This window comes from Parus major, chromosome 11, assembly GCF_001522545.3.
Source record: "Parus major isolate Abel chromosome 11, Parus_major1.1, whole genome shotgun sequence".
Lineage (NCBI taxonomy): Eukaryota > Metazoa > Chordata > Aves > Passeriformes > Paridae > Parus > Parus major.
Genome location: NC_031780.1, coordinates 16,482,053 through 16,508,521, shown reverse-complemented (window position 1 = coordinate 16,508,521; position 26,469 = coordinate 16,482,053). Strand labels below are relative to the sequence as shown.

At 42.0% G+C, this 26,469-nt stretch overlaps 1 protein-coding gene across 5 annotated transcripts in view; it reads left to right on the top strand.

Annotated features, from left to right (window-relative positions):
• ADAMTS18 (ADAM metallopeptidase with thrombospondin type 1 motif 18) overlaps positions 1–21,259 on the top strand; it is a 76,936-nt gene extending 55,677 nt beyond the window's left edge. For 2 of the 5 annotated variants that reach the window (XM_015640185.1, XM_015640190.2), the window contains 7 exons: positions 5,117–5,258; positions 6,440–6,566; positions 11,059–11,263; positions 13,724–13,915; positions 14,232–14,444; positions 15,438–15,585; positions 19,187–21,259. In XM_015640185.1, the coding sequence (XP_015495671.1) occupies positions 5,117–5,258; positions 6,440–6,566; positions 11,059–11,263; positions 13,724–13,915; positions 14,232–14,444; positions 15,438–15,585; positions 19,187–19,302 (1,143 nt within the window). In that variant the 3' untranslated portion in view covers positions 19,303–21,259. Of the gene's footprint in view, positions 1–5,116; positions 5,259–6,439; positions 6,567–11,058; positions 11,264–13,723; positions 13,916–14,231; positions 14,445–15,437; positions 15,586–18,533 lie in introns of all 5 variants that reach the window. The other 3 variants (XR_001523774.1, XM_015640187.1, XM_015640186.1) reach the window with 3 other exon arrangements.
• The last annotated feature ends 5,210 nt before the right edge of the window (positions 21,260–26,469 follow it).

Sequence of the window (26,469 nt, the reverse complement as noted above, 5' to 3'; positions counted from 1 at the left end):
AACAGCATGTAGATCCCCAGTGGATGGGAGCTGCAGGTCTCTAGCAGAGCCCAGCCAGGCACTTGCCTTCACACAGATTTCTGTCTGCCCTCTCTGCAGGCTGGTATGTACCCCTAAAGAAACTGTCACAGACTCCAAAGCATGGGGGTGGCCCAGGAAATGTAGGTGATCTTTGCAGTGTGGATGCAGCTTGAGGATGCAGATCAAAGGCTCTGTGGGTGCTGGGATGTGGATGCTGGCATTCAGAGTTTGGGCTCATGCCCATTTTCTGAATTGGGCACATGCAGAATGTGTGCAGATGAAAATAGTCCTTTTTACCTGGATTTTTTCCTCTATGCTCAGCTTCACTCTGCAAGTGATTTGTAAATGTCTGTCAGTCCTCCACAGAGATAACAATCCTATTTTTCAGCATGCTCCAAAGCAGGCATTAGTATTCTTTCCTATACATTGAACAAAACATTGTGGAAGGAATAGGAAGGTAGCTTGTATCAAATAATCTCTTTTAATTCAGTGTGCTGCAAGTAATTTCACGTACACATCTTACAATAAAGAAATACTGGAAAGCACTGAGTCAATCATAACAAAGCAATGTTAGTAAAAACATTAGTCTTTAAAAATTTGACCTGCAAAATAGAGTATTATATTGGAAACTTAGGATGGCCATGAGAAAAAAAAAAAATCTCAAACAAAGGAGCAGATGCACAGCTAGTTTAGAGAATTTATTGGTTTAGCTTTCACATCAAAATTAGCAGCAAAAGGAAAAGGTTCTTTACTCAGGAGAGTTCAATTTATCCATTGTTTTAACATTTTGTGCCGTAAGCTAAAGCCACAGCTCTTTTTCTCCGGAATAGATCCAGCAGATTCCAGCCGTAGAGCCTGTGGTTTTCGAACTCAAGAAGCTGTAAATTTTATAACTCTGCGCCCTGCGGTCAGAGCTGCTGAGTGTTGTGTCTGAAGTCAGGTGGTTGGTGTGTTAAAGGTAGACATTAAACAGTTCTGTTGAGAAACTGGAAATGTTTAAGGAGGTTGTTTGCCAGCTGTAAATTTGGGAGCAAATGCCAGTTGGCTGAAAAATGCTGGAATGCATCCAGTTAAGTAGACTAGTGCTGGAGGTCTTTCCAAATTTGTAGGTCTGATAACTTGGCTGAATATGCAGACCTCAGTTATTGGGTTGTTAAGAAGGGGCTTTATAATGAGTGTTTGAAAATACGATAGAAAACTTTTTATATGCTCGTTACTTTGGCAAAATTGCAACTTTGCAATAGCATTGCATTCCTGGTGAAAACTCGGTTGGACCTTATACGTCGTGTACTATTTTTCAGCTGAGCGCCAGGGACTTCAAAGCATATGTGCTTTTTTGTGCCCTGCAATATTTTTGTCTCCAGTACTGTTCCATAGTTTGATTTTGTCCCCTTTTCTGATGCAGATGATGCAGGAGGAGGGACACCTGACAGTGGTGCAGCTCCTGCTTGATAAACATTCCTGCTGGGTGGGAAGGGGCTCTGGCTTTGGTTGCTGGCCAGAAAATGGAGAGGAAGTTCCCTTCTCCTGCCTGTTAGAATTGTGGCTACTTCCCAATGTGCAAGGAGGGGCTGTAGCCCAAGGTCTTAAACTGTGAATGGCCCAGCTTGCCTGATGTGCAGGATTTACCCCCGAGCACTCAGCCAGCTGCAGCATGGTGTGGCTGTTCTCTGAAGGGATGGATTCTCATAGCTCTGCTTCTGACTCGTCCCAGGTCATTCCCCTCACTCTGCTTGTGGCACTTTGGCATTTAGGGAAAGAAGTGGGAGACACTAGCAGAATATTGCTCTAACAGGAGTAAAACTGCCCCTTTTACCTTCTCATCCTCCCCCTTTCCTGTTCTGAACTCTGTGTTCAGAATGCATTCCATCTGTTCCTTGCCTACACTGTCACAAAGAACACTTTGAGAAGACAAATGTTTGGTCTAATACTTCAAGATATTTTTATGAGAAAAGTTTTAAACTTTGCTGCTTTTTGGCCACTGGCACAGCACAGTTTTATGACAGTTGTCAGAATCAAATGAGATGAGGACTAACCCTTACACAAGGTCTTGTGGTAGGGACAAAGCCTCCTCCTCCTTTAACACAACTTATGAAAAGGCCAGACAGAATTTCAGCCTCTGAGCTTGAAGGAACACAGAGCACCTACTGAAATGGGAGAAAGTGTTTCTGGCTGCCTAAGATGCCGAGATCTGTGCTAATACCTTAGACTTGGAGGATGAGTAAATGTAAATTAAAATATTTTGAGGTCTGGTCTGCAAGAAGAACCAGGGAAGGCATTGTTTTAAATGAAGAACTGTATTAGAGGGCTCAGTTTTTACTACAGTTACCACACTGCATTTTTTTTTCTGAAGCACATACTCTGAAGCTTTATGCTTCAGATATTTGTCTCAATTTGTCCTTGAGAGGAGGAGAGTAGAGTGAGCACATTGTTACAACCCATTTTATCTGTAATGCCATTGGACTTGTGGTTCAATATTCCAACTCTAGAACAGCTGTTTTAACAGATGGACTTTTTGCTGTCAGCAGTCTGATAGATTTGTAAAACCAAAAATGTTACTTTGGCAAAGTTGCGGCTTTGCAATAGTATTGCATTCCTGATGAAAACTCCATCAAATGTTATACATCCTGTACTATTTTTCAGAAGAGGTGTTTTCCTTCATCTGAAGGGGCTGTTAAATATTGTCACATTTACATCAGATAACAATGAATAACCAAGGGGAAAAGTAAAGTCCTGAAGAAAGTTACACTGGGAATGGTTTGAATAGAGTACAGCAAAGAGGAAGACACAGAAACACACATGGAGGAAGGAGCCTAAAGTGAAATATAGAAGCTTTGTGAGAGCTTATTAGTGAGCCCCATGTGCTGGGGGCACAGAGCACTGTGGAGGTTTCCTGGGGAGGCAGTAAGAGATCCTGATATCTGCAGGGCAGAGAGGAGTTGCACAGTACTCTCAATTCTTGTGTTTCCTAATTTCACAGTATTCCCTTTTATCCTGTTGTAAAATAGTTGTGATATATACTTGCACCTGTTACTCACCCCTAAAGCAGATCTGGTAATCCTATTTCTACCAAGAATTTTCATTCAAAATAGAGGTTAGTAATCACTCTCAGATCTATTTCTTCCATAACCTCACAGGTATTCTAAGGTGTTCATGAATTTAACTTGGATGGCTGAAAAAATTCACATGAAATACTGGATTTGCCTGTGCTTGAAGGAGTTTCTAATCTGAATCCTCCTGGGAGAAGGTGCATATTCTACAATTCACTTGGAAGTATTTGCCTTTTGCAGCCCTAATTGCTGTACTCTCAGTTTGGATCATTATTGAGGTTCCCCGACTTAAATCCATTAATTCCATTATTTGTCTACTAAGAATGGAAATTATAGCATCCATTTTTCTTCCTTCCCAAAAAGTAAACACTGTGCAGTCCAGATCCTTCATGTGTTCAACATCATTGAGCTGCAGGTCATGTAAATTTGGCCTGAATTTTCACTGTCATGGGAAGTTTCTGTTTTCCAATAGGTACATTTTCAGAATACTTTAAAACCCTTGTCTACATTTCAAAATGTCATTATATTCCTTGGTCTTAAACGACATAAATGTGAGTTTGTTGCTATTTTATGAAGCCAGTCTCTACAGAGATCAGTTCTACTGGTATGGATTGCTGAAGTGCTCAGGTCAGATGTTATGTGAACTTAATTGATAAGTTATTAGTATTTTGAATTATTAACATAAACTTGAATAGTACTTGAAATGCTAATGCTTATCAAAAAGCATATTTAGGAACTGATGTTAACTGCACCTGCTCTTTGTGTTACTGTGACAAGATCCATCTTGGTAAAGAGTTAAAACTCATTAGAGCTCTGTAACTATAAACTCCCACACTGTTCTAAGCATGGATAAAAGTGCACTTTGCTGCCAAAAGTTTCTAAAATAAATGTTAAGTAGAAATTTCTCCCCAAATTTAGGTATGTGTCAGATTTTCATGCATCTTGCAGTGATTATAATTCAGTCTTGAAATGAATACAGTGAATGAAAACTGCAGTATAACTCACCACTAAAATAGTACACCCTTGAGAGCTGGGCTCCCTGAGTTAGATGACAGAGATTGTTATTACAGTCAGTAATCACACTTTCTATAAATTTTCTAACACATTATGCTGAAATAGTGAACAAAAGATTCTTCCAATCCTTTTTTTCCTTGTGTAGCCACCCAAGGACAGGTTCTCTCCTTTAATGAAGCCTTATCAGTTTCAATAACCATGAGAAAAATTCCAGCTGAGGGTCTTAGAAACAACATTTATCTCCAGTCCCCACAGAAAAGAGTTTTTATACAGGAAAGAGATTTATGTCAGGAAAGCATTTGAGCTAGATGTTGCATATAGGTAAAACCTTACAAAGGGAAGGCCTTGTGGAACCATGGCTCAGGGCTGCTGCTTTGGCTAAGCAGAAAAGAACTTTGGGACAGTGACCCAGCTGAATTAGAGGTAGAAAAACAAGTCACATCGTGGTTGGATGAATTATATTTGTTATGATTTCAAACTGTGTAACTGATAAAGGCCTAACTGCTTAAAAAGGCTGGGTTTTTGCAATAAAGTGGCTCTCCTTTGTGCCTGACTGGGAACTCACCCACAGCTAGAAGGATCAGCCTGGGCTTTGCTTACTGAAGAGAGGAGATGTCTCCCATCCCCAGATCCCAAATCCTGCAGTGCCCCAGGCAGATCCAGCCCCTGCTGAGGGGGTCCCATGGGTGCAGGGACCTGCTGGGTCAGGGGCTCTGGGGCTGCTCTTCCACCTCTGCTGGAGGCAGTGCTGCTTCTCTGAGCTGGTCAGATACCTGATTTTCAGGGGGAACTGTTTCTGCACCCTCTCTTACAGACCTGCAGGTGTTGGTCCAGGCAATGCTTTGCTGTTTAGGAATTGCTTTGATTATCTTTCCTTTGGGTCTCCTGAAAATGCTCTCACAAGCATGCTGTGTGTCCATATAATCTGTGTGTATCTTGTTTAGTTCATCTTCTTTCAGACTGACAGAATCCTTTTTTTTAACTACTCCCCACCTTTTTTTTTTAAACAAACCCTGAATATCCCTCTACAGATCCTGTTACAAGGCAAAAATCCTGGGATTTCTTGGGAATATACATTTGCCAAAGCCAGCATTGAAAACAAGACATCTGTCAGAAAACACAGCTACTCCTGGGTGACAGTGCAGTCTGAGTGCTCAGCGACCTGTGGTGGTGGTAGGTGACTTTCCCATTGCCAAGCCTCTTCTTTTTAATTTCTTTTTAAAGCATCTCAAATATTTTCAGATGCCTTTAATTTTGCAGATATATATTGATACATACAGGGGCTTATGCTGAACACCTGATCCTTATTTTTTATCTGATAACTTAGGACACAGAGGAAATAACTTTGTATTGCCTTTAGAGTAAAAAATATTCATGCCAACCAGTCAGCCTTTTTTGTTTAGGTCAACCCATATGCATATCATATCTTCCTGTTGAAGTAATGTGGAAATTGATTATACACTTTGATTTCCTCTTTTCTTGCACAGACACCTATTTGTTTTTATAAATCCTGTATGTTTTGTGAGTGAAAGTAAATCTGAGATGTAATGACAGCAAAAAGCTGGCATGTGGGAAGTCTGTAATACCAAAGGGATCCGATTGGGCACTGAGGGAAATGCTGCTGTATTGGCAAAAATGTTCAGGTGATGTTCAGGAGTACCTTGCTGGTGCATTGTCAGAACCTCACAGCATCTCAGTAAATGGTTTATGGAAGAAAGATCCACCAGGAGCACTGCAGCCATAAAATATGACAGCTGTATTTTCTTCCTTCCCTTTAAAAGGCTGCAGAATGGATATAAAAACGATGAAAACAGTCTTGTTTCCAGATTTGATTCACTGTGCCCATTGAACTGTGTGTGAGGTGAATGGTAGATCTCAGTTAAGAGATAAATCTATGAAATTACTGAAGTAACTTCTGTAATTGTCCTGCCACTGACACTTGATGGAGTCTAAGGTACAGGTACCTGCAGAACTCTGGAGTCTATAGAGATTCACTGTAAAAAGTTTACAGAATGTTTATTTGTAGTTTTCAAGTCTGTGAGGAGGGCTCTAAGCGAGCACTGCTATTGTCTGCAGGGAATTAGGATTTGAATAATTACTGATTTTTGCTGGGGGAACTGTCTGCAAGTCGGTTGTTTATAGCTAAAATGTTTTATCTGACTTCAGCAGTATCTGTGCTACAGAGAAGGAAATCAATGTTAAAAACATGTTGCTGCATAAACCCATATTTTATTTTGTTTGAATCAGTGGATGAGGATGAGGCTTGTTTAGTTAAAATTGTTCCCTGCTACTTTTTTCTCTTACATTTCAAATACAGATTTATTCCAGTGTATTCTTCTCTAATACTTCCACAGGACACATTACAGCAAAAGCAATTTGTTTGGAAGACCATAGAACACGAGTCAACACCTCCTTCTGTGGCCCAAGGACGAAGCCTTTGGCTGAAACAAAACTGTGCAACACAAATCCCTGCCCGGCCTAGTGAGTCCTCTGGGGTTTTGTGCCTGCTGGCTGTGCCACGGAGGGAATCCTCCCGGGGGGAATTGTTTGCCTGGGGGATGAACCCCCTGTGCTCTGTAAATGGGAACCAGGAATTGTTTAAGTTGTTCTACCCAAGGCTCCCAGTGGGGCTTTGGGTTTGATGCCTAAAGCAAGGGCTGCTGAGGGCTCTGTCCCTGTGCTGGGGTGACACAGAGCAAATCCAGCTTTCTCAGGGGCTCCTTCTGCCGCCTTTCCTCATCTTGAATCACTAAGCCCATTTCCTGAGTAAAGTGCTACTCCCTGGGTGGAATCTCGGCCCCACCACTCACATTCCACATATTAGATTAGGTTAAAAGAGTCTTGTGAAGTGTAATTAGTGATTTTTGAACAAAATGTCTCTCAGAGTATTGTGATGCCGCAGAGAGAACTATCTGAACTAAATGAGTTGTCAGCAAAGCTCCTGGTGCCCACAAAAATATATATGAAGGCATTGCCTTAGTGAACAATCTTATTTTCTAAAAGAAGTTAAGAAAGGTGAGATGCAAAGAAAGACATTGACATGAAGATAAGCACTTAGAACCCAGCTGGTCTAAATCAGTTTAAAAACCAAGGGAGTTATGCTGATTTATAGTAGCTGAAGTAGGGGTCCTTTGGAAAAAAACAAGTTGTGTGCTCATATAATTAAACACAGTATTATGTGGCTTAGGATATAAATGGATAGATTAAAGGATACAGTGGCCATCTTTCTTCTGCTGGTTATTTCACTTTTGGATTCTTGGCTTTGCAACCTCAGCATTATTTTAATTTTATATTAAAGATCAGAAAAGCTATATTTTGTTGGACAAGACATTTAAACCTCCAGAGCAGATTTTCTGAAGTAGTATGTTAAAAAAATTAAGAGTGGTTTAGTCAGTGGTAAATAAATACACCTGAAGGTGCATTGAAGCAGAGGAAATGGGTCCAGACCTGGCATCATCTGCTGGTTTTACTCTAGGGTGATAAAAGCAACACTAAAAGCAGTTGGCTAAGCCTGCTCCCATACTTCATAAAATATCCCATTTAATGATGTTTAATAGGAAGCATTCCTCCTTCCCCTAGTCTAGGAGAGGATGGTGGGGCAAAGCAAAAAGATGCATATGTTCTGCAGTGACTTTGGTTTTACTTAAAAATCCATACCTTGCAATATGTTGAACATACTGAAAAATAGTCCAGTAATAGTTTGGAATTTCCTGCAGATTGAAAGAGTGCAGCAGAGTACACAAACCCCAAATGCCAAATTACACACTATGACCACAGAACGATAGAGATAAGGTTTAAATAATGGTACCTTGTGACGTGAGAGCCCCAGGTTACTGCTTCAGCAGTTTCTTCAGACTGTGTTTAGCCACATGTTTTTCTCAATACCAATTTTAAGTAATCTCTGTAGCCAAATCCAATCTTTTCATGTGCAACTTATCTTCTGCCAGGACTGCTTTTATCCAATGAGCACAGAAATGTATTGTCTGTGATGTCTCCAGGAGTCTGTCTAAGCTCTTTCTGCTTACTTTTGTTTTGATGTGGCATCATTATACTATAAATCTCCATCCAAATCAGATTTCTTCATATTGACCACACACAAAATTTCTATTTTTGATAACCTGAGATCCTGATGTATTTTGAACATCCACTGATATATATTTACCATGAAAATGCTGAATATCCATTTTTGACACACAGTGCAGTGTTTTCCTACTGAAATGACAGTTACTCTATGATTTACTACTTTAAAACAAAATTAATGAGTTGAACCCTAAAAAGAGTACAAAAAGAAAAGATGTAAAAGCCACAAGCACCTCTAGGGAAAAACAGTTCAACTCTCTAATTAATTATTCTTAAAATCCTTAGGATATATTAATGCATGGAGGATCTACATGTAGGACCATGCCTTAAATTAACAGGTTGCCATTCAGCTGAGTGAAACTGTGCCAGGATATCTCTGCTGAGGAATCTGTCCAGAAACTCACAGCATGTAATATTTCCCATAAACCCAAGACTGCCAACAGAAAAAAAAAACAACAAAAAAACCCCCAAAGAATAAAAAAGTAGGATTATTAAATACCATGGAGGAAACAAAAGAATGTTGAATAGCCAGCAAATAAAGCAAACCCGAATAACACCAGGCAGAGCAGGCAGGGGAAGGAGGTGACAGCTGAGGTACAAGTGTGTCAGTTTGGGGACGTAAAAGAGGCTCCAGACTTGGAAAGGTCATTGAGGAATAATTGCTGCATAAGAGCAAAGGCTGATTAGTCTGAGTGGGACCACACTACTGTCCCACACAGAAAGGCACCAGTGCTGCACACTGCTGTTGTTGGATTTCAGAGCTGCCAAATCTGGTCATAATTATTTAGTTATTTGAACTAATGAAAGATACTCTTGGATCACAGCCCAGATAATCTTGGAAAATGGAAGGTTACTAGAGGACATTAAAGTGGGTTTACTGCCCTCTGTGAAGAGGGGAATTTTCTGGGCAGTTATGGTGAATAAACTCTTAAAATGAACATTTTTGGTTGCTCTACCAATGTCCATTGTCAGAAACATCAAGGCAAACTAATTAAAAGTTGTAAAATGGATTAAAACTCTTTTCTCAGAAGTTTGTAGCTCAGTGGCCCAAATATTTATAAATCAGATAAAAAGGAAACTTCTGACGTGTTCTGGAATTACATAACGACTGACTTTTCACATTAATATTTCTTTGTCCTTAAATAAGTGCCTTTTACATTTCTCACTACTTTTGGCAGTTCCCGAAGTTGCTAGACACTGAGAGCTGAGATTTCTTCTATTCCCAAAGACATTTTTCAAAAATAGGCTTTTTTATGAATTTTTTAAAAATTAAAATTAGCTCTGTTTTCAGGCAGCTGTGAATAGACAGGCAGATGGGATGTTGTGTTTCACACAGGATGAAAAAACCTTTCTTGTCATTAAAACTGCATGTAAGCAGCTATTCCAGTGGCCACAGGATTGAAGCTGTGAGAAACTGTGGAAGCAGGATAGGCCAAGTGGTCAGACATGAGACAAGAACCTTTTCCATTACATAAATTACTAAAAATTTGTCAAACTGTTTAAAAATCTTTAGTTTAATTTCAGTGCTGGGTCTTTGAATAAGAGTTCTCAATGAGTAGTCATTTAGTCATTCATAATTTCTTCTGCTTTTTCACTTCTGTTTTCCTGTCTGGCAGTGATTATGGTCTCACATTGGAAGCCTTCAAGGACAAAGACGCTTGGTTGCATGTTTGCAAAGTGTCTCACAAGGCCTGGGGACCCACTCAAAGCTTCAAGAATAGAACTAGTGAGCAGCTCCTGGCATTTCAAAACTGGACTTAGCCCGAGCAATTGGCAATAACCCCTCAGACTTTGTGTCACTTGAGGGACATGACGTGTAACTGCAGTGTCCCCGTGCCTGAGCACTCTTTGCCCAACAGCTTGTGCTGGTTAAATTGCCTCTGTTTTATTTAGATTCTGCATCAGCTGTCTGACAGATTTATTAGTCTGAGGGTGTGTAAATCACTGAGAGAATCATAAAGTCACAGCGTGCTTTGGTTGGGAGGGCCCTTAAAGCCCATCCATTCCACCCCAGCCATAGCAGGGCCAGCTCCCAGTGTCCCAGGAGCTCCCAGCCCCAATGTCCAAGCTGGCCTTGGGCACTGCCAGGGATCCAGGGGCAGCCCCAGCTGCTCTGGGCACCCTGTGCCAGGGCCTGCCCACCCTGCCAGGGAACAATCCCTGCCCAAGATCCCATCCAGCCCTGCCCTCCTTCAGCTTAAAGCCATTCCCCCTTTTCCATGTGCTTTCCCTTGAGAAGAGTCCCCCTCCAGCTCTTCTCCAGGCTTCCCTCAGGTACTGGAAGGCTGCACTTAGGTCACCCTGGAGCCTTTGTTTTTCCAGGCTGAACAGCTCCAGCTCTCTCAGCCTTCCAGAACTTTTCCATTTCCTCCAGATACCAGTGACAGGACTGCTGCTTTTAGCAATCAGATTCTTTTTGATGAACAGTAGGGTTTGACAGAAATGCCAACATTTGTCACCCTGTGTGAGTGGAACTTATCTCAGCACAAACATGGTCAGTACATACTGGGATAAATTCTGTCTTATCTAATTATATCTTCCAATTACATCTAAATACTCCACCAGCATCAATGGCAGCACCTCTTTCAGTCCTTGTGGAATTCCAGATTCCAGGTCAGATTCATAGGCAAGCTGGTTCTAGTGGATAAAAGCTATAAATAAACAATAGTTTTTCTAGTTGAGTGACTTACATTTCATCTCTAGCAGAAAGTTCTGTGCTTTGAAAATAGATTGTGCAACTGCAGCTTTTTGATTGCTTGCACAGATACCAGTCCACCAGGAGATAGGCTGAGCAGGATCCCTGGATCACTCACATTTGATAGGTGCCTGGTTTTATTGATTGTCTACAGCTAATTGCACTCCTGTGTTTCTAACACACGTTTCCCCCTCTAAGCTGGTCAGCAGGTGAATGGAGCACGTGCAGCAAGTCCTGTGGAGGGGGACAGCAAAATCGTCTCGTTCGGTGTGTCCAGAAAAGGGCTTTCCAAAGAGAGGAGGAGGTGGCCCATTCCCTGTGTCCTGTCAGCACCCCAGCACAGGTGCAGGTGTGCAGTAGTCAGGACTGCCCACCTGAATGGAGCACTGGCCCGTGGTCTCAGGTAATTTGGAGAAAAAAAACACGTTTTTGTCTGCTGGCATCATGAAAATACTGCAAAAAATTCTCCCTGAAAAGAACAGTGCAAACTTTGTGGAGATCAGTGCTTTGCAAGTGGCTTTTTTCTTGAATATGTAAACCATGTAAACTAAATGTGTTTTGTAACCAGCTCTCAGAAGAGCTGGCACACAAGGGCTTGCCAGAAGTGGGCACATGGTGTTCTTTTAGGTACTTACAAACAGATAACAAACAGATAATTCTTTCTGGATTCATGATTTAAGGCTCTGTGAATTCTTCAAACCAAAGAGACTGAGAAACTACTTCCCAGGAAGTATTAACTTCTCTCAGAGATGTCAGGCAGTCAAGGAATGATGAAATATTTGGGGTTAGAGTTGCATATAATGCACACGTGTCTATGGATTGTGAGTTGATAAATTTGTGTTTTACACTCACTTCTGTGCTTTTGCCTTTGTTAGAGTAACTCTCCTGAAAGCAGTTCTGCTGCAGGTATTGCCATGAGGGAAAATTCCTTTGTGCACACAATTCCTGCTTTACACACTTGACACTGAAACAGCTGAGCTAAAAACACAAGAAATTCAGCTCTGCTCCATCTTTCCCTGCAATTGATGCTGCTCATGTAAGGATAGATGAAGTACTGACACATCTGGGGTTTGAGAGAGCCAAAAGTACCCTTAATAAAAAGGGTATCCATGATATCCATAAAAGGATCCACATTCATTTTATTTTTCCATCTTCATTTAGTGAGATTCAAGATGGATTTCAGTTAGCTGAAAAATGTATATACTTAGGTGTTCTGATCTTGGTACTGTTACTCTTTAGGTGCTCAAGAACACCTTGACCCCAGCACTGCCAGCTGAGCACAAACTGCCCCTCCAGGGAGAGCCCTGCAACATACTTTAACAGATGAGGAACTGTTCAATAGTCCAGCACAACTCAGAAATGAACCTTTTCTTCCAGTGTGTCTGAAGGAGGCCTGAGTGTGGCAGATTATATAAACCAGGTCTTCAAATGCAGTCATATTTGCAAACTTTCTTTCCTCTAAGACAAATAAATAAGACAATTATGAAAAATCTGTTTTTCCTCTTCTTTAAGAGGTGTAAAATTCAAGTTGGGATTTTCAAATAAGCCCACAAAAAATAAGTTCATCAGTCCTGCTGAAAAGCAGAGAACAGGCCTATTGAACAAGTTAGTAAATGTTTTATGATTCAGCTAAAAGCTGTTATATTGCAGATTTAAAGGTGTTAAGATTAAAAAAATTTAAAATCAAAGAATCATTGGATAGTTTAGGTTGGAAGGGACCTTAAAGCTCATCCCATTCCCACCCCAGCCATGGCAGGGCCAGCTCCCAGTGTCCCAGGTGCTCCCAGCCCCAATGTCCAAGCTGGCCTTGGGCACTGCCAGGGATCCAGGGGCAGCCCCAGCTGCTCTGGGCACCCTGTGCCAGGGCCTGCCCACCCTGCCAGGGAGGAATTTCTCCCTAACATCTAATCTAAACCCAGCCTCTCTGCACAAATCAGTGTCGTTTTAAACGAAAAAATAATTTTCTTTGTTTGGGGAAGGATTAAACCCACGGATTTTCAGCATGCAGATATTTCTGTTACATCCTCAGCACAGCTGTGCTTTCATGAAATCTTTTAAAAACACTTGTAATGTGATACATGGAGTGATTCTGCCTTCGAACAAGCCCCATAATTATTAGTAGAAAGAACAGTTAGAAGAGGATGCAAGAAGGTAGGAAGCTGGCAGCATTATTTCAGGGCTCTTTGCTTCATTTCATCACAAATGGCTCATTCAGGCATTTTGTTGTGTGTAAGGCAGTGCAAACCACAGCCTGCCTGTTCCCCTGAACCACAGCTCAGCAATGCATATTTATTCTGGTGACTCGTCCTAAGCTTCAGTTGGCAACTAAAATATCTCCTTAACCATTGTCTGTATCAGATTCTGTCCTGTGGTGAGATTCCTTTGGTGAAGGAGTTATGTATCGATTCCCTGGGCAGTTTCCTCTGCCTCGATCCCATCCCTCTAGGCCAAGGTGAGGACAAAATGACAAATAGCTGAGAGCACCTTGCCATGGGAGATTCTCTGATGGGAGCTTAGGAGCAGCTTTCAACTATGCTGACAAGGGAAAAAAGCATTTTGCTCACAAAAGCATTTTGCTCACAAGTCCAACTTACCTCATCTATGGAAAAGAGATATTACTTGTCTGTTCTGCATGGGGGCTGAGAGAGTTCAGAGCTTACATTAAGAAAGCACCGAGGACAATGTTTCAGAAGTGACACACAGATGTTACTGTTATTTATTTACCAATAGAATGTCAAGTTTACTTACATCATGATGGCAGCTGTAAAGTACATTAGCCATGCATTCTGTGCTCTGCTGGAAAATACAAATAATGCCAATTTTCATTTCCTCCAGTTCAAAGAAGTGTTTCTTTCCATCACAGTGCTCCAAGACCTGTGGGAGAGGTATTAAGAAACGGGATGTCTACTGCAAGAGTACTGGTTCTCCCAAGGTGAAATTCTTGCCTGAAAGCATGTGCAGCACAGACCCCAAGCCTGAGTCCCAGCAGACCTGTGTGCTCGGACGCTGTCCCAAAAATGACCGGCTCCAGTGGGTGATCTCTTCCTGGAGTGAGGTAAAGTGCTGCAGTTTCATGGCTCACTGCCTGCCCTGCCTGCTCTTGGAAATGCTGGCTCAGGGGCACACACAAACCGTGGGGAGGAAAGCGAGCTGAGCTGTGCTGTGGAAATCAGTGTAAGCCCCAGATGTAGATAGATGTACCCCATTGTCTTTGTTAATCACCGCCTGGGGGTCATATCTCAGTTACGCTTTGTGGAGCATGGGCTTTGTGGGATTATTTCTTCGATGCTTTTATAACGCAGTTTGGGGTGTCTGCCCTACACACACCTTTTTGTTTGTGAGGCTGGAGCAGCTGTGCTTTGCCTCTGCAGTGCTCAGCCTCCTGCGGGCCCGGCCTGCGGCAGCGAGAGCTCAAGTGTGGCGAGAAGAGCGTCCAGGGGAAGTTGCTCACCTTCCCTCAGAGGAGGTGCAGGAACATCAAGAAACCAAACACCAACCTGGAGGAAGCTTGTAACAAGGGAGCCTGCCCTTCGCAGACGTTGTACAGCACGGTGTCTGGCTGGTATTCCTCGCCCTGGCAGCAGGTAGGAATGGGAAATGAGAGGTGGGATGGCACAGAGGGGCTTCCTCCAGCCCCAGGTGCCTCCTGCACGGAGCCGTTCCCTGAGGACCACCACACCACTCAGCCACTGAGATGGGATGCAGCTGGTCCACATCCATCATGTGCTTCGGTGCAGCTCAGTTCTTTGTCCTGAAACTGCAAAATGTCACCTAAAAATGTTATTCATGCTTGAGAGGCACTACATTCCACACTCATTTTCCAACACTTTCTTCTCAAGTCTTCAAAGTGCACTGTGGTTGAACTACTGCATGTCTCTATGCACAATGTATTTGAGCATCTGCACAGATTGCCTGGAATTCCCTAAACACTATGATTAATTGTGGGATCAGTCTGTATTTGTTTCTACATTCTTGCAAACAAGCTTCTGTATTTCTGGAACTTATCTGCTTTATGAGTCATATATCAATGAGACACGCACTCATTTAATAATATTTACATGAAACAATGTATGCCTGACAATTGCAATCAGATGAAAATGATCACATTTATCTTAAAGACAACTTTTCATGAAACACATACAAGTAAAAGGCTTATTAATTTTAAAATACTTCATAGCTCTTCCTGCAAACTCATAGTGGTTTTCCCCAGATACTGCCATAATTATGGTTCTGATGGGAGCTTTATCTGTGTTCAGGCAGCAGGGTTGGGCCCAGAGGCTTAGAGATCAAAAAGAAATCCATGCAGACAATCAGGAACAGGTTTCTGAAACGTTCAGTTTCTGTCTCGATGCCTAAGTAAGGAGCCAGATTTTTAGCTGAGTCCTTAAATAACCAAAAGACACACAGGTCTTTGAAAAGTTGGTCCTGATGGGGATTGGTGAACAGCAGCACACCTGATCCTGACCTCTCTTGCTTTGAAAGTCTCATCCAAGTCCCTTGAAAGCTCCCCCTTTGGCTTGCAGGGGCTCTGGGAGTCTCTGCAATGAGAGACGAGGTTTTGTTTTCCCTCTGCGCAGTGCACGGTGACCTGCGGCGGGGGAGTGCAGACCCGGAGCGTGCAGTGCCTGCGCCAGGGCAGGCCAGCTGCTGGCTGCCTGCCCCAGCAGAAACCAGCTGTCCTGAGAGCCTGCAACACCAACTTCTGCCCAGTCCCCGTGAAAAGAGGTAAAACTCAGCTCGAGGTGCTGCAGCAAGGCTTAGAGTTCTTATACCCAGCAAACGTCACCTTTTTGCTACACCACCGACCTGGCCTGTTCCTTCATAAATGTTTTATTCCTTGACTTCCAGATTTAAAGTAACTCTCCGATATTAATAGCATCTCTTCTTCACCAAGTGAGCCCTGTTAAAGCAGGCTTGGGAGTACAACTGGCACTGGAGATAAAAACAGGCATATGTTAAAAGAAGTATGTGAAAAAATTGTGCTGGTTGGTTCTGAACTGCACCTTTATGCTCTCTAGTTGAAAAACACAAGAATTCCATGCTGGTAATGCCTTTTAGGAAAAATAGCAACTTTGGAGCTAAGCAATAAGAATTTTTAGTCTTCCAGACTGCACCCAACTCCTGGGATTCCAAAATTGCTTTACCTATAATGTCCTTCTTACTGCTTCTGACCAGTGTGTGCCATGCAGTCAGGGAACACGAAATGAGGGTCTCTCTCCATTTTCATGTCTACTCCATCCTTCCACCTCTTCAGTGTGAGAAGGGAGGGGGCAGTAGTGGTATTGTGCCAGATGGAATGGCGGAAGGGGAGGTCCCTCAGCACCACCACAGACAGAGAGTGCTGCACTCCAGAGATTTGCTTGCAGGGTGGTTACTGTTTGTGAAAAAAAAAGCTCATGGAGGTCCATATTTGTCCCACATAATCTGGTTATCTAGGTATGCTAAAGCACTTTAAACAGTGACTTTCAAAACACTGCACATCAATTGACTTGTTACCTTTTGAAAACTGGGAGCTGAAAGCAACCTCTATAAAACCTAGGCTGGATTGCATGGGGAAGGTGGTAATGGAGCTGGGAGCAGAGGTCAAGCTCGGGCCCTGCATCTTGTGAGCTGACATTAGCTAACAACCCTGATATCTGCCCCAATTCCTGAAATTCCCTGTGCACAAAACCCCTGTGAAACCCAGTGAGTTCCTAACAGACCTTTCTGCTGCATCACCTCGAGACATGCAGGGTATCAGCCCCATCTATCAGGGGACCTGAATCCAAACAAGGATATGGAGATGAAATGCTCCTAAAAGGGATAAGTAAATAGTTCTGCTGTTTTTATCAGTAAATGTTCCTAACACTTCAAATTAACATTCCTAAAAGGTTCTGCTGTACTTGGGAGTTGCTGTATAACTTCTTTCCTGCTAGGATATAGCAAAGACTTCTCTTTCACCCCTGGTTTCTCCTGCTATATTTCATGTCTGAAGTACTGTCTGTTATTAATTTTGGCCTTGGCCTGTTTCTCTCTCTCCTCACATCTGCAGGAGCCCTTTCCCCTTTATTATACCTGGGTCGTCAGGCTCTGGAGATCAATTATCTCCTTGCTGCTCTCTAACTTTCTGTCTAAAGCAGCAAAAAGAGAGGAAACCAGCTGTGCTGGAATCACATTGAAGCAAATCAGTCTCTATTATCAGCCATGCAGCTCCAGCTCAGTGATCACAGGCAAGAAATTAATGTTTCAGGGAGAGTTTGCACACTTTCCTAGACAAACTGGGTCATTTCCATCCCTCTCTAGATGTAGTTACGGTCACCGTAACTCGTAGTAAATCCAGCTGCTTCAAATGAATGAAAATCTAAACAACTTATAAATACTTGGGTAAATAGAAGTAAGGACCTGACTGCCTGATCCCCATCCAGTGAATTCTGTGGGACTCATTGTGTTCCTTCCAATAGTCCTTGGATTAGGTCCCAATTTTAGCCATAGCTCTGCAATATTAGCATTGCCCTCTGAACTTCAAAGGGGGCATAAAGATTTATTAGCATGGCTTCCTCAGTGCTTATGCTTTTTTTTTTTAAGCAGTAATTTCTAATTTTTTTTTAAATTTATCCTTTCATGGCAGGAGAGCTCCTTCCTGTCTTCATCAGAACAGCTTTCCTTCCTCTGTCTGGTGTTTGCTTTTCATCTCTTGTCTGTTTTGGGTCCTCCCAAATTCTGTCTGGTGGCAGCAGGTGAAGGAATGGGAGCCCTGGATCCCTCCTGATGCTCCATGCAGGACCCAAAGTACTGTGGAGTGGGAGGGCTGCAGTTCACTGCTGAGCTCCCCAGCTCATGTTTAAGAACAGTATTTTCTTTCCATACTGATAGAATTTAAAGACAAGCTCATGTTTCTAAAACCTGAGGGGAAAATGGCATATTTTAAAGGAATTATTATTAAATTATTTTTTGCTCACATAAATGTAAAGGTATAAATTAAAGGCATAAAAAATCACCTTTGCCATCATATAAAAGGGAATAAAGAGAGAGCAGTGTTGATTAAACCTAAGAAGTTCCTTTAGCGAGGTGGAGATGCCTCCTGGCCCATGGAACGTGCAGAAGTTGTCTGTGCTCTGTGAGGGAGCATTTATCTGCTGTGACTCAGAAACTGAGCCGGGAATGCAGACAGTGGTGGCTAGATTTTTGTTCAGTCTCCTTGTAAATTCCTTTTATTGACCATGTAAACAGTAGTTCTGAGAGTTGAACAAAATCTTTTCCCATGCTCTCAGGAGATTTCAGTTTAGCTATAAATTTTGCTAAACCCCATTGAGTCTTACTACTCTCTCAGACATGGTGAATTTGTTTATAAATCACCCATATGAATCATCACTCTCCTCTTTTAAAGAAACAAAGCATCCACTGCAAAACTGGAGAGAGGAGCAGCTATGAGTTGTTTTTAAAGCAATGGAGATGTGTGTATAAACGATATCTGTACATAAATTGAAGAGTAATAGGATTTCCATTAAAATATAAAAATTATTAAAATGTTACATTTATATTTATTAATATATAAATATAATATATAAAATATAGTCTTATATATTTATATTAAAGCATAAAAATATATTAAAATATAATTTGGCTGTATATGTAATTAAAAGCTGGGCTTTTGAGAACTAACCATGGTTAGCAGGTCTCTTCTCCCATTGTAGTTAATTAAGATTTTACCAGCATGGAATAATCAAAGTCCTAAAAGCCTGACTCGTGACACCTCACTGAAGTGTCTGAGAAAAGAGATTTCTGAGGTTCCCTGCAGAGTGGAAGGGAGAGAAAGAAGTCTCTCCAGAAAGTGCTGGAATGCGAGCATGGAGCAGAGCACCTTGTGCAGGGCCCTGGCATTCTGAGTTCCTGAGGTCTGTGTGCAGGAAACTCCACGTGATGATGATGATGATGGCAACCAACAGCTGGTATCAAATATGGAGTAGGTTCATTTGTATGAGTACCTTTTGTAATCAGAGATCTAAACACACATGGTTTTTTTATCCTCTAATGTGGAACTTCCTCTTGTCTTCCTGAGCTATGCAGTGTGCTCCAAATTTTTTAAATCCTTCTGCTTCTGACCCCTCTATAATATTAACTCTATCTCAATCAAGTTAACAAATCTCTTAACAAAAATTTAATGGCTCTTAAAATGAAGCAAGAAATTTTTGAGATGAAAGCTCATTGATGTCTCCTCTCCTTTGAATCAAATCACCCATGGTGTTTTTAATATTACCAAAGGCATGGAAGGGTGTGGGACTATTGCCTGACTTGCAGACTTGCTAAAACACAGTCTTACCACATTGCTTGGGTTTCTCTCCTTCAGATGATCCTTCTTGTGTGGATTTCTTCACTTGGTGTCATCTGGTGCCCCAGCATGGTGTCTGTAACCACAAATTTTATGGCAAGCAATGTTGTAAATCATGTACAAAGAAGAACTGATAGCAGTGTGTTATCTGAACCCTTCAGTGACAGGATTCTCTTCTTCAATTTATGTTGGAATTATCTCTGCTTTGAGGCAAGACATGGTGCCACATAAACCACTGATGGAAGAGACATTTTTTCTAAGGGAATGTCTGAGGTACAGTAATTGTTGGATATATGTTGAAAAAGGAATGTTTCTTTCTTATTTTTTCTTAATTTGCTGACCTCACTAAAGCACAGGGTACTATGGATCACTTGAACACTGAGACTCGAGGGGACGTTCTTCTTTCTTTAAAAGTGTCATTTTGCACTGTCACATGTTAACAAGGAAGAAATTAAGGCAAGGGAGCCATTTCTGGCTGATTTACCAGAATGCAAAGCAGGAGAGCTTGGGGCTGGAGGAGGAAGGCTGCAGCATGGCAGCAGGACAGATCACACCATCAGAAATGTGTCCTTTCCTGGTTTTTGTGACTGTTGTCCCAGGGTGAGGAAGCTGTTTGCTGTCCCAGAGGGACATCCATGGCCAAGGGCTGGAGAAGGCAGCGTCACACGTGTGGCCACCAGAAGTAACTAGTGCACTACAAAGATATTATGGTGCTTCTCTACCAGACTTGCTGCTGGAAAAGCAAGTTGTGCATCATGCTAATGTTTTTATAATTTTTTTTTGAAGAATTCATTTTCTGCTTCATGTAGAAACTCAGAGGTGGTTAACTAGTAACTTGAAATGTATTCCTAGAAATATGCAGCGTTAGAATATTTGGACTTTGAATATTGCTGTGTTACAAGTAAAATAGAATTTCATATTTCAACTAACTCAAGGAACTCAGTGGTTCTGTTTTCAGAATGAAAGGAATTTCTCAATGGTTATGTTTTCAACTTTCTAAGCTCATTAGATATGTAATTTTAAAATTTAAACTTGATATTTTTAAGTAGTTTTGTTTCAGAAGCTAGATTGATTGAATGCCAAGATACTGAAGAATGTCTTCCTTCTAATCTCAAATCTCTCCGCAAATTTTAGTTCATCCATTACCCAAAGGAAATAACAAGAATATTACAGTCCATTAATTCATGCTGAACTTCTCTAAACAGTTATTTATTCAAATGTTACACAAAAAAAAAAGCATGAAAAGATAAGTGGATTATGTACTCCTACCAAATAAAAGTCAATTCTATTTTTATACACTCTCCTAATACTTGTATTTAGTTCAGAATCCACCAGCAAACAAAAGAATGGTGAGCATGCTGGTATTTGTGGTTGTTCAGTATCGAGCTGTTTGGTGGCCCCGTGTATCAATGGTGCCATTCAGAAGGTTTCTGCATTGGAAAAACCCCAACCTATTTGCCAAACCCATTCTGAGACAGAGCTGTGTCCTACTGTAATTTTCTGGGGAGTGCCTTTGAGGGACACATTTATCTAATTCCACCCAATCCCACATTTTTGATGAGTGTAGTTCAGTCTGAGTGCTTTTTAAAGTATGGTTTGAGTGTAGGATTAGCCAGCTCAGCACTAATGCCAGACAGTGGTCACTTAAAATTAGCAGTTCCTTCTGAAACAATTTAAATTAAAAACATGTATTCTGTGATACTTTAGGAAATGATTGGAAACATATCTCAACCTACACTGCTCTGTCTTGATATTGGACATTGTGTAATTATAACCTTTTTTCTAGGAAAACTACAAGGGTTGGTTTTTTTTTTTATTTTTTTTATATTTGTGTCCTTTTTATTATTTGATGTAAAATAATTAATTTATTAATGCATAGCTTTTCCTTTATATTTCTTTGCTCACTTCCTTAAGTGAGAACTGAGGAAAGAAAATAGTAGTGTCACAAAGTATGAATTATGGTGTAAAAAAAGCAAAAACTATAAGTGTAATATTTAATTATTTTATAAGCTTTGTAATAAAGTACTCTAACTGTTTCATTATATTTGGAATTGTAAAATTCATGAATAAAATATGGAGGTTATAAGTAAATATCAAATGTTGTAAGTGTTGTGTGCATTCCCTTGCATCTTTGTTGATTGTCCCATAAGGGGAAGGTGATCCTGTTTTTCTGCTGCTGTGTAATTGGGAAATTTGGCCCAAAAAGGCAAAACAGGGCAAAGCTCCAGGGTTTTATTTGTGTGACAACACAAAAGTGAAAATGCACAATGCATCTGCAAGACAAACCTGAGCTGGCTCCTCTCAGCAAGGACAGTGGGAGCTGGGGGTACCCCAGAACCAGCAGGATTCTCGCCTGTCTTTATCTGCAAGGTGTTATTCAAGATAAGGAGCCCCACTCAGCACAGCAGGACGTGTTCCAGCCTCTCCTGTCTCCCTGGGAGAAGAAATAACTTCATTTTTCTAAAACTGGCTGAGAGCTTTCCAAGCCAGTCCCTAGGAGGGAGGGTATCATTGCACCCATCGTTTCAGATGTATTTTCCAACATATATTGGTGCTTTTCCCTTCATTCACAATCACTCAGTGCTCTCACAAGAGCCAGATATCCAGAGGGCTGTTGATAGAAGTACTGAGATGCCTCTGACACACAGCACAATCCAGCAGGCAATAACAGATCAGTCTGCTCCTGAAGGACTCCCAGCAAGAGCTCTTTGGAATGGGATTTGGATTAGTGATTTGAATAATTAATATGCCCACACAGGAATTCAGACTATAAACTGCCTAGTGTTTGGAGCTAGAATTTTGGAATTAAAATGAACCGATGGTTGTCAGTGAATTACAGTGTTGGAGAGGGATGTTGAAAGAGGAAATACTGCATAAAGATGTGTGATTGTGTGCTTGGATCCCCCCCAAGTCCACAACTGTTTTATTGCTGAGCCCTTACAACGCTTTTGGTGCACAAAGCTTGGCAGTTTTCTGGAAGTGGATTGCTGCAAGGCTCACTTTATAAAGCAGAATGGGGTCTTTTCACAAAGGAGTAGCTCAGTTTCCTGTGGTCAGATTTCATCACTCAGGTAAAGGATGCATCTGCCCAAAACTCAAACAGATATTTAATGAATAGCTTGATTGTGTAAATCAAACTCATCTCTCTCAGATGCCCAGAAGACATGAAATGTTGGAGACAGATGAATGTTTCACTGCATGTGGTTTTATGGTAACACGATCCATATCCCATATTTCCTTTATTTTTCAGTAGATCCTATTCAAAAGCATCAAGAAAATAAATTAACATTATTATTTCTGTTGTAATTGAAGTGCAGCCTTACAGAGTCATTGGGATGCCACTGTGTTCAGGGCTGTGTGCACAGGTCATGAGGGGCTCAGGGTCCTGAGAAAAGATCACATTATTAGGGAGCTGATGGTGATTAGGAGGAAAAGTGCTGCTGGTGGCTCACTGTCTGTGCAGGGCATCTCCTCTGTGCAGGTGAGATCTGAAGGAGCAATGGAGGGACTTTACCTTGACACTGCTTTGAAAGCAGAAACGAGGTGTGCTCATTGCTGAGCCCTAACCAAGACAGGAACTGTCCCAAGAGGAGGGCAATCCATGTGGGTCACTCACCTGCGAGTGTTTGGGGCTGAGGAGTGAGGATTTGGCAAAGCAGTAAGACTCTTCATCAAAAGTACTGAAATAAGGAGATGCAGCTTCTAGGAGATGCTTTAAATTCCTCCCCAGGCACTACTGTATGGGCACCAGCCAAACCAAGCTGACCTCCTGCCTGCTGCCTGCCCGCTGTGCCCCATCAGTGTGCAGATTCTTCATTCCCTGCTCATCAGGACAAACCCAGGTCCAGGCTGGGCTGGGACATGCCCTTTGATGTAGGTCACACTCTGGAGTCCTTCACCTTGAGCTTCCCACGAGCACAGTCAGTGGCAGAGGGGCTGGCCTGAGCTCAGCCCTGCAGAATGCTCTGGTGCAGGAGGTTGCTGACAGCATCTGCCTGGCAGTGCCCAGGGGAAGCCACAGCCTCTGCTGGAGCACAGGGAACCAGAAACACACCCTGGCCTTCCAGCAGCCAGCACACACCAGGCAGGGCTGAGGGAAGAGGGACAAACATCTGCCAGCTGGGCTGAGCCAGAGACAAAACCTGAATTCTTCAATTCACAAAATAATGTAGTAACATCAAAAGCAGTTTTCCTTATGTTCCCTGAAGAAAAAACATCTATTATGGGGCCTATGCTTCAAGCTACTAAATATTTTATATACTTTCTGTTCAATAATTATTCAGTCATGAACAGAATCTGTCTTAATTTCTGGATGATGCCAATGGAGCCTTCAGCTAAGTTCTAACTTCCAGGCTTACTTTGTAAGCATTAAATCAAGCTATTGTCACCATACATGTCAGCCTCAACACTGCTGTGTGCCTGCTGCAAACAATGACAGATCTTTAGTATCCCTTGGGCTGCCAAACATTAATTCATTATGTTCTGTTGTGATAATTTTCACTAATCCTTTCATAATAACATAGCAAAGCTGACAAAAAAGGCTCATTCAAGAGGACTCTGAATGGGTTTTTATGGGAAATGTTTGCTTGTGAAGTTCTTACCTGTGGAGGCCAAAGAGATTTTGGAGGAAAGCATACACAAGAATTTATTTTTTTGGGATCTTCTTTGGGACCTTTTCAAATCACCATAATATCTGAATTTGGTCTGTCTGATAGGACAAACTGAAGGGATTCTCCCCAAAACAGGAATGCCCTACCAACACTCTGCTTCCATGGAAATAATGGTTCTCTACTGTCTGTGCTTAGATTAGTTGAAGAGAGTCAGGATATCTATTAAAGGAATTTTCACTTTCAAAGACCTTACCTGCACAGCTCTCTCCATTGATATTTTAAGTGGACCAGAACATTTCACTCTTAGAGGGATATTGCCTGTCAGCAGAAAGTTCAGGCTTTGTATAAATAAACTACAGATGCCAAGTTGCCCAGAACTTCCATGAGTCTGGGCTTTGCTGATGTGTGGGGAAAAATCAACCAACAGAGACAATAACAGGCTGTAAACACAGCTCTCTCCATTAAATATGGGATATACTTCCTCAAAATGTATTCTTTCCCACAGCTTCATTCGGAGGGGTTTGGTGTCCTCTTCCAAAATACTACTTGCAAACCCAAAATTGTGCATAAACAAACTGAAAAGCATCAATAGCTGGATGCTTTTCTCATTTGAAAAGCATCCAGCTATTGATTGAGGCTGTCAGGCAGTGTAAGGGACTGTGATATCCACTGCCCATGGTACACAAACCTGAGCTGGCCTCCTGTCCAGTGGCCACTTAACAGCTGATGCTGCCTTTTTATTTTGTTGTTTCTCAGTCACAGTGGTTAATGAAAACCATGAACTTGGTGTAAGGTTGTTGTTCAGGTACAATGGAGTGTCAGGATTAGCCTGCTAATCTCCAGCTCCAGCAGGGCTGTGTGACATTTGGCACATGGGCAGGGGAGCAGAGCAGTCCCCACAGCCTGGAACAAGCACTGAGCTCTCCAAAACAAGCTGTACATCTGTCCCACCCATCAGCACAGTGACTCCACCCTAGAACCTGCACATCCTTGACAATCCTGCCCAGTTCCACCAGCCTTGCTACTGGAGAGCAAGGCAGAGTAAGGTGATAGTAAGGAATTGGTGTGAACAGTAGGGCAGAGCTAAAGCACCTGTGCCTTTGTGCCTCAGGGCAGGCTGGGTGAGAGCACTGGGGAAAAAAACAAACAAAACGACAACAACAAAAAACCAAAACCAAACACCTTTATCTGAGGATGCAGAAATTCACTGAAGTGCTATCCCTGCCCTCTGGCATTCCCCTGTTTCCTGTCACTCCAGGCCCTTGTCCAAAGTGCCCCTTCAGATCTCTTGTAGCCGTTTAGGTACTGGAAAGCCTCAAAAGGGACAGATTCTGGGTATTGGTGCACGTATTTTAACCTCTTCTACAATCTCCTGTGAATGGGAAGCTTTCACCTGTTGTATTGACTCTGCTGTAAGGTGGCAGGTGGTGTTTTTGCAAGTTCTTTGCTTGTGCTGAGGAAGGAAAAGGAGAAGTGGAACAGAAAAATGGATCCTGTTTGGATTAATTTGTAATTCTACACCTGTGACATAGCAGCCTTCTGTGGTCAGAGACTGGATTTACTAAAACCAGTGATCACTTTCAGCCCTTCAGCTCTCTAGATCACGATATCCAGCATCCCCTTTGTTAAATGGTTCATTTTGTTTAGGGCAGAACAACTCACACCTCATGGCTGTAGGAGGTGGGGTCCTGGTGTTAATGTGTCCTCTTCCTGCTAGCAGCCCTGATCTGAGGGGAGATCATGACTTAGAGGGAGACTAAAACTCTTTTAGTTCAGAGATTCCTCTAATCAGGCCAGTTGTAGAAACTTTTACCCAAACCCTTCTTATCCACATATATACACACAAGATATATTGTATATTTACAGACTGTTTATCTAGATCTTGTTTTATGTAAGGAACATAATTAAAGTGGAAAAAACACCCAAATTATTCTGTATGTGCTGTCTTCTTATCAGGAAACTGCCAGCCTGAAGTAGCTCCCAGTTTCCTAGATTGCACAATCCCACTTTGCCCAATAAGACAGTGCTGCAGAACTGGATTGTTCTTGGTGCTGGCTTTTGTAAACGCTCTTCCCTGAACTTTTCATTAACCTTCTGAACCCCATGCCTACTGGATGGATCCCAGCCAGCGTCCTCCAGTACCAAGGGACTCTTGGAAAGGAGAGCTTACACCTCAGGTTCCAAATTGATTTACTGTGGCACACTGACTACACAGGAGAGGAAGGCAAGCAGTGGATTTGCCTTTTTAAAAACAGCAGTTGATTAAAAAATAAAGTACCAATAATGTGAGAATCATACTGTCCTGAAACCTTCAGACATTTTGGCACATAGCTCTGTCTGTCTCGGACAATTGCATCCCCTTTTTCACTGCTTCCCTCCTCCTGTTCCAGGGCTGCCCCCTGAAGCCATTAGGGGCTGGGAGCAGAGTGGGTTGTGGATTATCCTGGGATAATCCACTTTGACAGGGAACTGTGCTGATTAAAAGTTATGGCTTTGGAACGGTGAAGCTCCCACTGCTGTCCACGTAAAAGTTGCTGCTTTCTATTTAAACCTTAACAGTCAGATCTAATCAAGAGAAAATAAGGACATTTTTATGAATTCCATGAGAAAAATTCCCCTCAGGTGTATGTTGCACGGTTTGATCAGCTCCAGTATCGTGTTTTAGCGTTTCATATTAATCCAGCCCACTCT